This window comes from Trachypithecus francoisi, unplaced genomic scaffold, assembly GCF_009764315.1.
Source record: "Trachypithecus francoisi isolate TF-2019V2 unplaced genomic scaffold, Tfra_2.0 Lachesis_group5, whole genome shotgun sequence".
Taxonomy (NCBI): domain Eukaryota; kingdom Metazoa; phylum Chordata; class Mammalia; order Primates; family Cercopithecidae; genus Trachypithecus; species Trachypithecus francoisi.
In genome coordinates this window covers 17,666,716-17,678,896 of record NW_022681470.1, presented here as the reverse complement: position 1 = coordinate 17,678,896, position 12,181 = coordinate 17,666,716, and the positions used below count along the sequence as shown (strand labels likewise).

The window sequence follows — 12,181 nt, the reverse complement described above, 5'->3', positions numbered from 1 at the left end:
GCAATTTGTAATCTCAATTATGTCTAAAATCAATTCTGAAGACTTCTCTCTTCCCTCACCATTTCTACTCCCTGATACTTCCCTGCCTCTTTCTAAAATAAATTAATATGCCAGATGTGGTGGCTCATGCCTATAATCCTAGCACTTTGGGAGGCTAAGGACAGAAAATCGCTTGCGCCCAGTTCAAGACCAGCCTGGGCAACAAGTGAGACCCCTTCTCTACTAAAAATTTTTTTAAAAATTGGCAGGCATGGTGACACATGCCTGTGGTCCCCAGCTACTCAGTCAGCTGAGGTGGGAGGATTGCTTGAGCCTGGGAGGTCAAGGCTGCAGTGAGCCACAATTGCACCATTGCATTCCAGCCTGGGCAACAGAGCAAGACCCTGTCTCAAAATATATTAAAAACAGGCCGGGCATGGTATGGCTCACGCCTGTAATCCCAGCACTTAGGGAGGCCGAGGCGGGTGGATCATCTGAGGTCAGGAGTTCGAGACCAGCCTGACCAACATGGAGAAACCCCATCTCTACTAAAAATACAAGATTAGCCAGGCGTGGTGGTGCATGCCTGTAATCTCAGCTACTCAGGAAGGCTGAGGCAGGAGAATCGCTTGAACCCAAGAGGCAGAGGTTGTGGTGAGCCAAGATCACGGCATTGCACTCCAGCCTGGGCAACAAGAGTGAAACTCCATCTCAAATTAAAAAAAAGAAAAAAAAGAAAGAAAAAAGAAAATATATACTAAAAATAAATAAATAAAAGTAATAAAACTACATGACAAAAAGTTTGGGAAATAGAAAAAAGAAAAAGAATCAGTCACAATCCTTCCCTCCTCCCATAATCACTACTGCTTTTTGTTATTTCTATGTAACCATTTTTATATATGTGTTTTATGAGGCTGTAGTTCTGTTGGGCATGTGATTTGGGGTATTGCTTTCCCACTTAATCAAAAGCATCATCCATGTTGTTGTATGGTCATTATAACCATTATTTTTAATGATTGTAAAAATATTTCAGTAGCTGTCACACCACCTACTTAACCATTTTCTTATTATCAGACAATTTGCTATTTCTAGGCCTTATTGTTATAATTAAGGTTGCCATAAACATCTTCATGCATACAATCTCTTCCTCATTTTGGGTTAATTTTTTAGACAGATTTCTAGAAGTGAAATATCAAAATACAAACAATTTAAACTTTTCCTTTTTATGGTTTTGGATGCATACTATCAAATCTGCTTTCTAGCGGCTGCCCCAATTTCTAATGCCACCAGATGTACATCACAGTAGCATTTTCAGTCACTGAGTACAATAATTTGAAACTGCCTGTGCTACCTTAAGATACACAACATGGTTCTTCATGCCTTTCATGCACAGTCTTTCACATAATCAGTGGTCTGTTCAGTTCTTTAAGTCTCTGCAGACAGCAGCACTCTCCCAGGATTCTCACCAACAGGCAGGGGCGTATTTGTCAGGGCAAGGATGGAAATACTGCTTTTCCTGTGTGAACTGCAGGCCCTGAACATAGAGAGCTGCACACGCTCTCTGAGTCTGAGACTTCTAAAAGCCCAGCTTCTGATGGCCAGACGTCTTTCCTCCAGGCTTGGGAGATGAGATCATGAGTCCATGAAGAATTCAACTTTAAAACACAAGCCTAGGCTGCCCTGAAGCTCAATGTTACAGGAAATAAAACCCAAGGGCCGGGCGCGGTGTATCACGTGCGGGATCACGCCTGTAATCCCAGCACTTTGGGAGGCCGAGGCGGGCAGATCACGAGCTCAGAAGTTTGAGACCAGTCTGACCAACATGATGAAACCCTGTCTCTACTAAAAATACAAAAATTAGGCGGGCGTGGTGATGCACGCCTGTAATCCCAGCCACTCAGGAGGCTGAGGCAGGAGAATCGCTTGAACTCAGAAGGCAGAGGTTGCAGTGAGCCAAGACCGTGCCACTGCACTCCAACCTGGGCGACAGCCGTCAAAGCATTGGTTCTTCCAGGAGCTCTGGTTAAAGACAATGTAGACTACTCAGTGTGCCTGATGTGTCAGGAATGTTGTTTCTAAATTATTATTATTTTCATTCTACAAATGAGAAAATGGAGAATTGGAGTGATAATTAAATTGTCCTAGGTCACCAGCCCACTACGAGATCGGCAGCTGGGATTTCAACCTGGATCGCGAGATTCCAAGCCTGAATCCATGGCTGGGCATCCTGCATTACAAAATAACACCAGGTACGACACTCGTGGAAGCCACCAGGAGCAGTGGACATAGTAGGATTTCTTTATGTATGTGTGTGATCTAATTTGATTTCAAAGGACTGTTTCCGAGTGATGCATTCTGAATACTCTGCGTATTTCCAAATTCCACAACAGAATACAGAAAAACTGTGGGATAGAGATGATGGTTTCTTGAAATAGGCGAATCACTAAAAATGGCTTGAAAGTGGGGCCCAACTCAGGGGACAGAGTTGACTTTGATCTGGAAATTGTAGTGTAAGGACAGCACTTAAAACTGAGCACTTCATCAAACCCCAGGCTTTTTTAGGATCAGCAATTTCTCCCATGAGTGTCTTTGCTCAGAAGCCTCTAGAAGGTGAGACAGAACTTCCTGTGTACGTGGAGGGCAGCAGTGGGCAGAGCCAGGGATGCTGAGGGGAGATGCCCATCACAGTGGTTCCTGGGCTGCTTCAGGGGTGCTGCGGGAAGGGAACCAGGCAGCACTTAGCTGGGTGTGACCTTCTCAAACAGAATGACAAAGGTTGCTCCCATCTCTGCTTGGGTAACAGGAGACCTGGAAACCTGGCAACAGCTCTTCAGAGGAGGGTGTCATCTGATTAGAGGAGAGGGCTTCGCTGGCAGAAGCAGCTACCTAGTTTAGGGGGTCTGGAGGTGACTATGGGGAAGACAAGAACTTAAAGAAGAAAAAAGTTCCAATGCATTTGCTTCTAAGTCTTTTTCCCTATGTATGTGTATGCAATTCATAATTTTGCAAATAACGTATAACTACAATCTCCTTTAACAAAACAGCCCTGATGATCTCATGAAGGCAGGGAGTAGAAGAAATAGATACTGCAGGCTGGGAAGGGTGTGTGGGTAGGAAGAGATGAAGAGAGGTTGGTTAACGAGATAGAGTAAGCGTTTGCTCTAGTGTTCAATAGCAGAGAGGGGTGACTATAGTGAAGTGTGCTGTGTATTTTAAAATAGCTATAAGAGAGGACGTAAAATGCTCCCAACACATAGAAATGATAAATACTCGAAGTGATGGACGCCCAAATACCCCAACGTAAACATACAGTCTATGATTTCACATGTACCCCATCAATATTTCAAACTACTATATATTAAAAAAAAAAAAAAAAACTGCCCTTATCCATCACCCTGCTGGGTGCTAGGCCTCTTCCCCACTGCTTTCCCCAAAGGAAACAGGTGTGTCATCTAGAATTTCTAGACACAAACCTCTTGGGGTAGGGGAAGAATCTTTTTTCCTGTCTAGATCCGACTCTGCTCAGCTCTAAAAACTCCAGGAACTATAAGAAAAACAGACTCTAGCAGGGCCAGGTGGGGGCCCAGGGGAGATCAAGCCCATCTCTCAGGAACTGCAGCCCATCCCGCCCAGGGACCTCATTCTACCCGCGCAGGACGTGTACTGGTGTCTGTGCACGCAGCACTAGGACAGAGCGAAAAGTGGCTCCAAGCTCATTTTCAAAGACACACCGACATGCAGGCCACAGGAAGGCAGAGCCCTTTTTGTCATTTCAAAGTAAGTCTTACTGCTTTTTGCTTCGGTGACTCCACACTGTTGGCCATTCCCCGTCTCTTCCAGTCCAGGGCATGTCCTAGACTTTCCTAGAACAAAAATCCATTTTCTACAGGTGTGGAAAAAGAGCTGGGCTCTTGAGAAAGGAGGTCATGTCAGCCTCTCCCACGGCACTGAGCAACAGGGAGCCAGGGCTGGCGGGAGGATGAGGCTCATGAAGGGGAGGAACCTATGGGCCACGGAACGCCAACTCATGGGCGCTGGCCACAGAGAGAAAGCCAGGGTTTGGGGATTCAACTTAGTGGTCTTCTATAGTCTTTGGGACAGGGGAGATAGGAGAGTCCACAAGAAAACCGTCCCTCCTAACAGCAACACTGACAGCCCAGCCTCAATGTCCCAAGTGCCCACGGAGGCTCTGCTGGGCGGACTCCCTCCAGCCAGATCAGGGCTGGGCGTCAGTCGCCCCATGCGGGGAACTGGGTCTCAGTTGGCCATGTCTGTTCTAAAAACAGAAGGACCACAACTGAGCCCAGTGTCTATTTTTAACGTCCCACTCACTGAAGAGGAATGTGTAATATTTCAGTAAAAGATGAGGGCAGGCTGCCAAAACTAACTGTTTGGCTTGGCAGCCTTGGACAGATCTAAATTGTTGAGACAAAGGCTACAGAAGCCTTGTCAGAAAAGATCACCATTTAATGGAGCAAATCCTAATACATTCACCAGCCACTTAACACCCATTCTTGCCACCTCCCCTCCAAAGAGGGAAGAGGAGGAAGATGAGCGGGAGGACACTCAAAACCTTTAGAATCACAAATTCAGTAGAAGTGGCAGCTGGCAGGGACAAACCCAGGGGCCCAAAGAGACGGGGCAATGAACGTAAGCAAACAAACACCCGCCCCGTCAGCCTCTAAGGCAACAAACACCAGCCAGGGAGAACTCAGCAGAGGCCCAACAGGGCATGGATGCAGAGGTGCACCAGGCCCCAGGGATGTCAAGGTTAAGGGACAAATAACTGTGTCTGCCATTTTGGGCTCATCATCTCACAGGGACGAAGATGCACCAACAAGGAATTCATCAGCATGATCACTGTGTTTCCTCTATCACAGTGCTTCCTAACGGCAACAAGGAAGAGGGCAACTCTGGAAGCTGCACGGGGTTAAGAGCCCAGCCCTGGGCTTACGACTGCCTGGTTCACATCCTCACTTTATGCCTTGCTTTCCTCATCTGTAAAGTGGATTGCTGTGAGGATTACATGCTGCAATGCAGGGAGGGTGCTCAGCACACACCCGGCACGTGGTGAGATTCCTGATTGGGACAAGTGTGAAAAGAGGCTTTGTGCTGAGTCTGGAGGGCAGGTGGGCCTTCTCAGGTGGATGGGGTCAGGGGACTAAGCAAAACACTGAGGTTCAAGGGAACATGGTCCCTGAGGTGGGTGAGAACAGAGCCTGTGGGATGGCAGTGCAGGGTGAGGGCAGGGCTGAGCGAGTGACACATCACCCCACACACATGGAGAGCAGGGAACGGTTGAGAGCAGAGGCCCACAGGGGTCCACTGTTGTCTCAGGAAGAGGTGAGGCACAGCCCAGAGGAAGGGCAGGAGGAAGGGAGGGGACTGCTGGGCAGAGATGGGGTTCTCGGTGAGGAGCGCAGAGACCAAGCTGAGGGTGGGTGGGTGCCACCCCAGGGTGCCCTGTCTCTCAGAAATCTTGTGACTGGAAGTGAGGAGGAACCACCAAGCAGAGTCAGTGAATCCTCTGTCCAGGAACATCCTGCTGGAACAGCCCTTCTGTCCCACCATGGGCAGCAAAGCCCTGCAAACCACAGATAGACCTGAGCTCCAATTGCTCTTCGTCCGCTCGACCTGCCAGGCACCTGACCCCCTGCATCGTGGTGTCCTGACCCACAGCGTGAACAGGGACACCAGCCTCCCAAGGGTGAAAGAATTCAAAGTGCATACACATCCCTATCATGGGCACAGCACGGAGGAAGGGCCTGTGCTCATAAATGTTTACGTGTCTTCCCGAGGAGGGCTCTGGAAGGCTTCCCTACTCTGGAATGATCTATACTGGCCCCCTGAGATCTTTTGATATCCATCAAATCAAGAAACCGATCCCCAGCCCAACCTACTTACTGTCCTAATAGGCAGCTGGACATCAGGTGAAGGAATGGGGTAGCCAGAAAGGAGAAGCAGACAGACAGCTTGGAGGAGGGGCAAGGCTGGGGACAGGGTCAAAACGCCCAGCCAACCAAGAGCCCAGCCAGCCAAGAGCCCAGCCAACCAAGGCTGGGGATGGGCTCCCAAGAGCCCAGCCAACTTTGAGGCAGGGCCTGACCTGCCCCAAAGGCATTTTCTTCTCTGAATTCTCCAGCCCAGGCCGCCTGGGGAATGTAAAGAATCCTCTCTCCACTCCCTGCCTCCTCATCCCGTCTGAAGCCTTCTAAGTACTGAGTTTTTTCCTCTCAAAACAGCAGTAGCATGAGATAGGAATGCAACATTAGGTCCCCACTGGCCCCCTCTCCACCTGCACACCTACCAAGCTGATAGATAAGTGGAAAAGATGACAATCATGACCACCCCCACCACTTCTGGGACCGGCAGCCCTCCCTTCCATGATGGAAGAAGTCTGGGCAACAGAGGCACCACAGCCAGCATCAGCCTCAGAGGAGGCAACTGAGGCATGGGGGACAGGCTGGAAAATGAGGCAGGCGCACAGCTGCTACAGTGAGGCCACAGTGAGCTCTCCTGATCAAAGCTGCGTTGCATGGGGGCAGCAACCACCGGTCCCAAGCACAACTGCAGTTCATTCTGTGGAAGTGGAACGGTCATGGGCTGGCCAAGAGAAAGGAACCCATACGGAGGTGCAAAAGTTGGGTGAGAAACCAAAAATCCCTGTGATTCTTAATTCTGCCCATGGCCGTGACCTTGGGTCAGGCTTACCCTTGTGTAGGTAGGTTTGTCAGAGGATGGAGAAGTCAGAGCTGGGCACTCTGCTGGCATCCATTAAATGCCTATTGAACTGAACAGCCGAAGGAGGGCATGAGGTTACATCTACCCAACATGTGTACAAATATGGGTTAAATGAATGGGGAAAATGACTGGAGTGACTTGGTGGCTATAGCTTTTGTCCTAAGTGAGATTTGCCACCAAACATAGCTGTCCACTCACTGAGCTGTTTTTCGAGCACAGAAGTGGCATATGCTCAACTCTGGGCCTGCGGCATAATGTCTGACATAAACAGGGTACACAATAAATGTCTACTGGAAAAAAAAATCAATGAATGATTTCAGAGACAGAAAATAGATGGTGGCTGCCGCGGGCTAGCGGGAGTGGGGGAAGTCATTCTCTAGTGGGAACAGAGTTTCAGTTTTGTGAGATGAGTTCTGGAGGTGTGGATTAAGTTGACTTAATCATTCCACGATGTGTACACATATCAAAACATCTTGTTATACATCATAAATATATATAATTTTTCATTTGTCAATTAAAAATAATAATTTTAGAAAAGAGTTCTCAAGATGGATGATGATGTTTGAACAGAAATGTGAATGTACTTAATGCCACCAGACTATACACTTAAACATGATTAAGATGGGAAATTTTATGTTGTGTGTATTTTGCCACAATTAAAAATAAAACGTAAAAAAATCGATGAGTGATTAATTAAAAATGGAAAGAAATAACCAAGGTTAAGCATGGAATGAATGACATAGCTACTAGGGCATGGAATCTTAGATTTAAAATGGGTGCAAACTTACCGCAGCTCTTCTATTAAGAGGTGCAATCTCTTCCCTCACACATTGAATCTGGCCTGGCTTGTGCCTTGATTTGACCAACAGAACAGAGGAGAAATGATACTATGCAATTACCCAGCCTAAGCTTCAAAGAGAGTCCTCGTACACTTCCATTCCTGCACACCAATCTCTCCACTTCTGTGTGAAGAAGTCCAGGCTGGCTGCTGGAGACATGTGGTCCAGCTAACACCTAGCACCAACCAGACACATGAGCAAGGTTCTCAGAGCATCGAGCTCCCATCAGGAGATCAGATGACACACGAGTGATCCCAGGCAAGGCCGACAGAAGAACAGTCCAGCTGAGCCCTGCTCCAACCACTGACCCACACAATCATGAGCACATAAAATGCTGCTTCAAGCCATTAAGTTTGTTATGCATCTATTGAGAACTGATAGAGTTAGGAAGGCATCAATTGAGGGGTAACAAGAAATGGGGTCCAAGTCTCCCTCCATTCCTGCAACTGGAGATTGAGGGGTCCTACCTTCACTAAAGCCACCTCCTGTTTGTGGCTCTCCAATGAGGATCTTATAAGCCTTGAAGTCTTAAGAAGAGTTTGGCAAATCTCTTCAAGCAAGGTGGCAGGGCACTCCAGGGTTAAGACTAAAGAGGAATGAGTGATGGGCTTTCTAAAACTCGGCACTGTCTAGTGAAGAAGAAGAAAGGGACAGCTCCCTGGCTCTCCGAGATACCCTCTGTTTTGCCCCTAGACATTTCTAATAGCAAACTATAGTAAGTCTGACCTCAAGAGATCAAACAGGAAGGTGAGGACACAGAGTAAGCCCAACAGTTTGTGAAACAAACTGGAACTCTCATCTAACAGGAACATGAAATGAAACTGCAAACTGAGCAATGAAGACTAGACTTTACTAAAAGGATGCAAGTTATGATAGGTGACACATGTTAACCAGATTTAGCAAGCTTCCTCAATTTACACTGGTTCCTAAGGGACCAGATATGCTGGTATCTGTGGACAATGAGTCTCTCAGCACAAGTGTGATCCAAGTGGACTGTACTTGCTCTTTCTGTTCTCGAGAACTTCTCCAGGCACCTGTTTCCCACTCTGGCCCCAGCAGCTGCGTCTGTATCAGTGGCCACTTCAGGAGCTGCACTACCTTGTCCCAGAATGTCTTTTATGCCAAGTTAATAAAAGATGAAATGTCCTGTCCCACAAATAGCTGGTTCGGGAACATTTAACAAGGTAAATTCTTAAGAGAATACATATTCTTATGGGGAACATGATGAGCTTAGGTCTTAGGACACTTTAACTATTTTTTACTTTCCTCTGCCTTTATTACTGTGATATCATCAACTACAGACCCAGTCCAGGAAAATCTGCACTGCTTTCTGGGCCACCACACCCAAGGTTGCTCATTTCCAACACACAGAGACTCTATCTGGCTATTCCCACTAGATATCATCTATAGGATTAGTGTTTCTCACAATTACTCATTCTGGGAGCCCATAGAAAAGGAATATTGAGGGCCCCAGCTGAGAATCCATGTAATGATGTACTTTTTACCCACCTATGACTTCCTTTGCAATGTCAGTAGACACAGGATCCAGTGTTGGATTTAGGAGCTATTCCAATTGCAGGTGGCTCCTTAACATCTTGTGCTCTCTCCCAAGACAATGTTGGTCACCCCTGCAACCCGTACCCAGATTCCTAGGGAGACTAAATTAATGCCATGTCTTTCCCAAAATCACCTCTTAACTCTAACAGTCATCTCAACTGTCCCACGCTCCCATGCCCTGAGGCCAGCTCGCTTCACCCAGGGCAACTGGCAATAGCTTACTAAATACTGTCTGTGTACCAAGAACAGTGCCAGAGGTCCTTGTCCATCTGAACCCTTGGGCAACATCTCATTTTAAGACACAGTCGCTTACATAAGGGCCTCTCAGGGTCCTTCACTCGGGCTCACCCTGCTTATAGGCCTCCTCTGATCAGCAACGATGTGGACAAGTGAAAAACCACAAAACCAGTGCCTTGAAGTTTCACTATTTAAAAACCCTGATCTGCCCAGGAGTCCAAGCCCTATTCCAGGCTCACCGCTGTCTCTGCCTGTAACACACTCTCATGACGTAAAGAACCCTCCAACACACACCACCAAATTGTTCTAGAATTCAGAAAATCTTGGTCTTTTATTTCTGTTCCTTGGGTTAAAGACACCTGCCTTTTAGTCATTTTGCCTATGAATGTACTTCTACTGAGGCAACTTAGTAAGAGGGGAAAATGAATTAACATCAGTGAAGCTTGATGCTCTTAAGCAGCTCTGGCAATGATGATGATAATGATGAAGAAGAAGAATGGCTGGGAGACAGAATAGTGATCCAAGTTGGGATGAATTAGCTAAATGCATGTCTATGTCTATCAACCTGCTCGTCGCCTGCCATTTGCTCAAAACTTTGTCTTATGGGCATCTCTCACCAAGGTGCTAAGTGCTGGGGACTAGAGGTATGAGCAGAGAAAGGGCCCCCAAGAGGGCTGGCCCCCTTAATCAATGGGCATCATGGGGCCTCATTGGACCCTGGCTGAAAGCACTACTACTTTGAACTCTATCACCACACCACACACAATAGTTTCCTAGTTCCTCACCATGCTCCTCCCATCCCCTCCTTTTCTACCAACAATGGGCACATCCCCTGCAGCCTGGCAGTCAGGGGGCTGTCTTCTGAGTCCATCAAATGCTGAAAGAAAAATATACAACGATTCAATTCTTTTCAAAAGAACAAATAGATCTAAATTTAATCCAACTTACCCTTGTTTCCCAGGAGAAAGGGGCAGAGTGCTCATCTTGCCAAGTTAGATCCTGAAATAAAAATTCAAGAATAAATCTGAAATCCAGACCTAGACATATCACATGCAAACATCCACCCAGGACCATGAGGGAACTAAAACTTAGAAATAATCCCAACTGCTGGCTCTAAACGAGCCTGATGCTTTGACACTCTCAATATAACGTGCTGACCATCTTGGCCAGATTGCTCCCTCACCTTTCCCACTGAGGCTGCCAGACACTCCCCTCCCCAGCCAAACAGACAACAGGGAATGCCGGTGAGGCCCCCCAATGGACTCTGACAGATGAGCTGAGTAGGAGTGGATGAGGGCTTGATGGTCTCAGCAGAATCAGGCACAGACTTAGCCCTGAACAATGATTAGCTGTGCGGCCTTGGGAAGATGACTTAGCCTTTTTGAGCCTCAGTTTTCTCATTTGTAAAAGCAGAATGATACTTCCCTTGCAGGGCTGTTATAAGGATTAAATGAGGTATCCGGGAAAATAATGCCAGGCCATAATCTGCCAGTCAATGCCAACACAGTAGCTCCCCTCCTCCCCAACAGGCCTACCGGAGAGCTCAAGGGCATGGATCAGCAGAATCAATGAAGAAAAACGCCAATGTAATCCATGTGACTAATTATAACAAGAACTCTGAAATCATGACCCACCCCCACCAAACAGAGCAGGACAGAAAGAGCCCTATAGAACAATCACTAGGAATTTGACCTTGGATCCAGTATGTTTTATTCACTGGCCTGCACAAATAACCTGGAGAAGTCATCTTTCCTTAGGTCCCACCCTCTGCCTGCAGTTATTCCTGTGCTAGCAAACGTCTCATCTGTGTCCAGCTTCAATTGGGTAATTTTTGTTTGTTTGTTTGTTTGTTCTAAAAGATGGGGTCTCAGTATGTTGGCCAGGCTGGACGCAAACTCCTGGGCTCAAGTGATGCTCCTGCCTTGGTGTCCAGAGCAGCTGGGACTACAGGTATGCACCATGTCTGACTGCTTCTACTGGGAACTATTTTCAGAATGAAAAATCAGGATACACTGGGTGATACAGGCGAAAATGGGATAAAATATTTTAAACTGAGATCATATCCATATCTCCCCAAAACTCCAGGTGATTTATGTCCTTCCCTAAGTATCCCTGGATAACCGTTTTCTTCCCACCCAGAGGTACACTGACTCTGCGCCCCTAAGAAGTGGTCTGGCTTCCCTCTCATCTACAGGGCAAACCAGTTCTGCCCACAGACCCTCTTCTTTCAGCTTCTGACAGAGCCTCTGCCACCCCAGCTTAGCCTCAGACACTGGGGGCAAATGCCAGGGCCCACGCAGGGGGAGTGCCTCACCAACATACAAGTGTACACGTTCAGCCTTCCAGACCCCGAGCCTGCGTTCTCTGTGCAGACACCTCCTAACACGAACGGCCAGTGGGAGGTCAGTCTTTGAACTCGAATAACGAAGGCATGCCAGGGTCTGGGCAGCTGAAGGCCTATTCCCAAGAAGGAGGGATGGGGAAGGAAGTGTGTGATGACTCCCCAGCATAGCCCAAGCATGGTCAATCCTAGATGACAAGGGTGACACAGCAGGGCCTTTGTCCACTCCTCTATCCCCAGTGCCTGGAAGACTCAGCGACTGCCTGTAGCGGACGCTCACTTACTCTTTGAGAATATGTGAATAAACAAACTCTGCCCAGATCCTTTCACAGGTTGATTTTCCCCCACAATCTCCCCCTCCCAACACTCACACTGCCCCAAGACTTCCCAAAGTGGGGGCACAGGCTCCTTACAGCTCTTGGCCCCAGGAGGAAGAGCTGGCCATCGACAGGGTAGAGATCCGGTTCTGTGTCCTGATGGCTGTGCT

At 47.6% G+C, this 12,181-nt stretch overlaps 1 protein-coding gene across 2 annotated transcripts in view; it reads right to left on the bottom strand.

The window, feature by feature from the left end:
* CUNH1orf198 (chromosome unknown C1orf198 homolog) overlaps nt 1-12,181 on the bottom strand; it is a 30,828-nt gene that overhangs the window by 6,551 nt on the left and 12,096 nt on the right. For both annotated transcript variants that reach the window (XM_033196826.1, XM_033196828.1), the window contains exon 3: nt 10,302-10,352. In XM_033196826.1, coding sequence (XP_033052717.1) covers nt 10,302-10,352 — 51 coding nt within the window. The remainder of the gene's footprint in view (nt 1-10,301; nt 10,353-12,181) is intronic.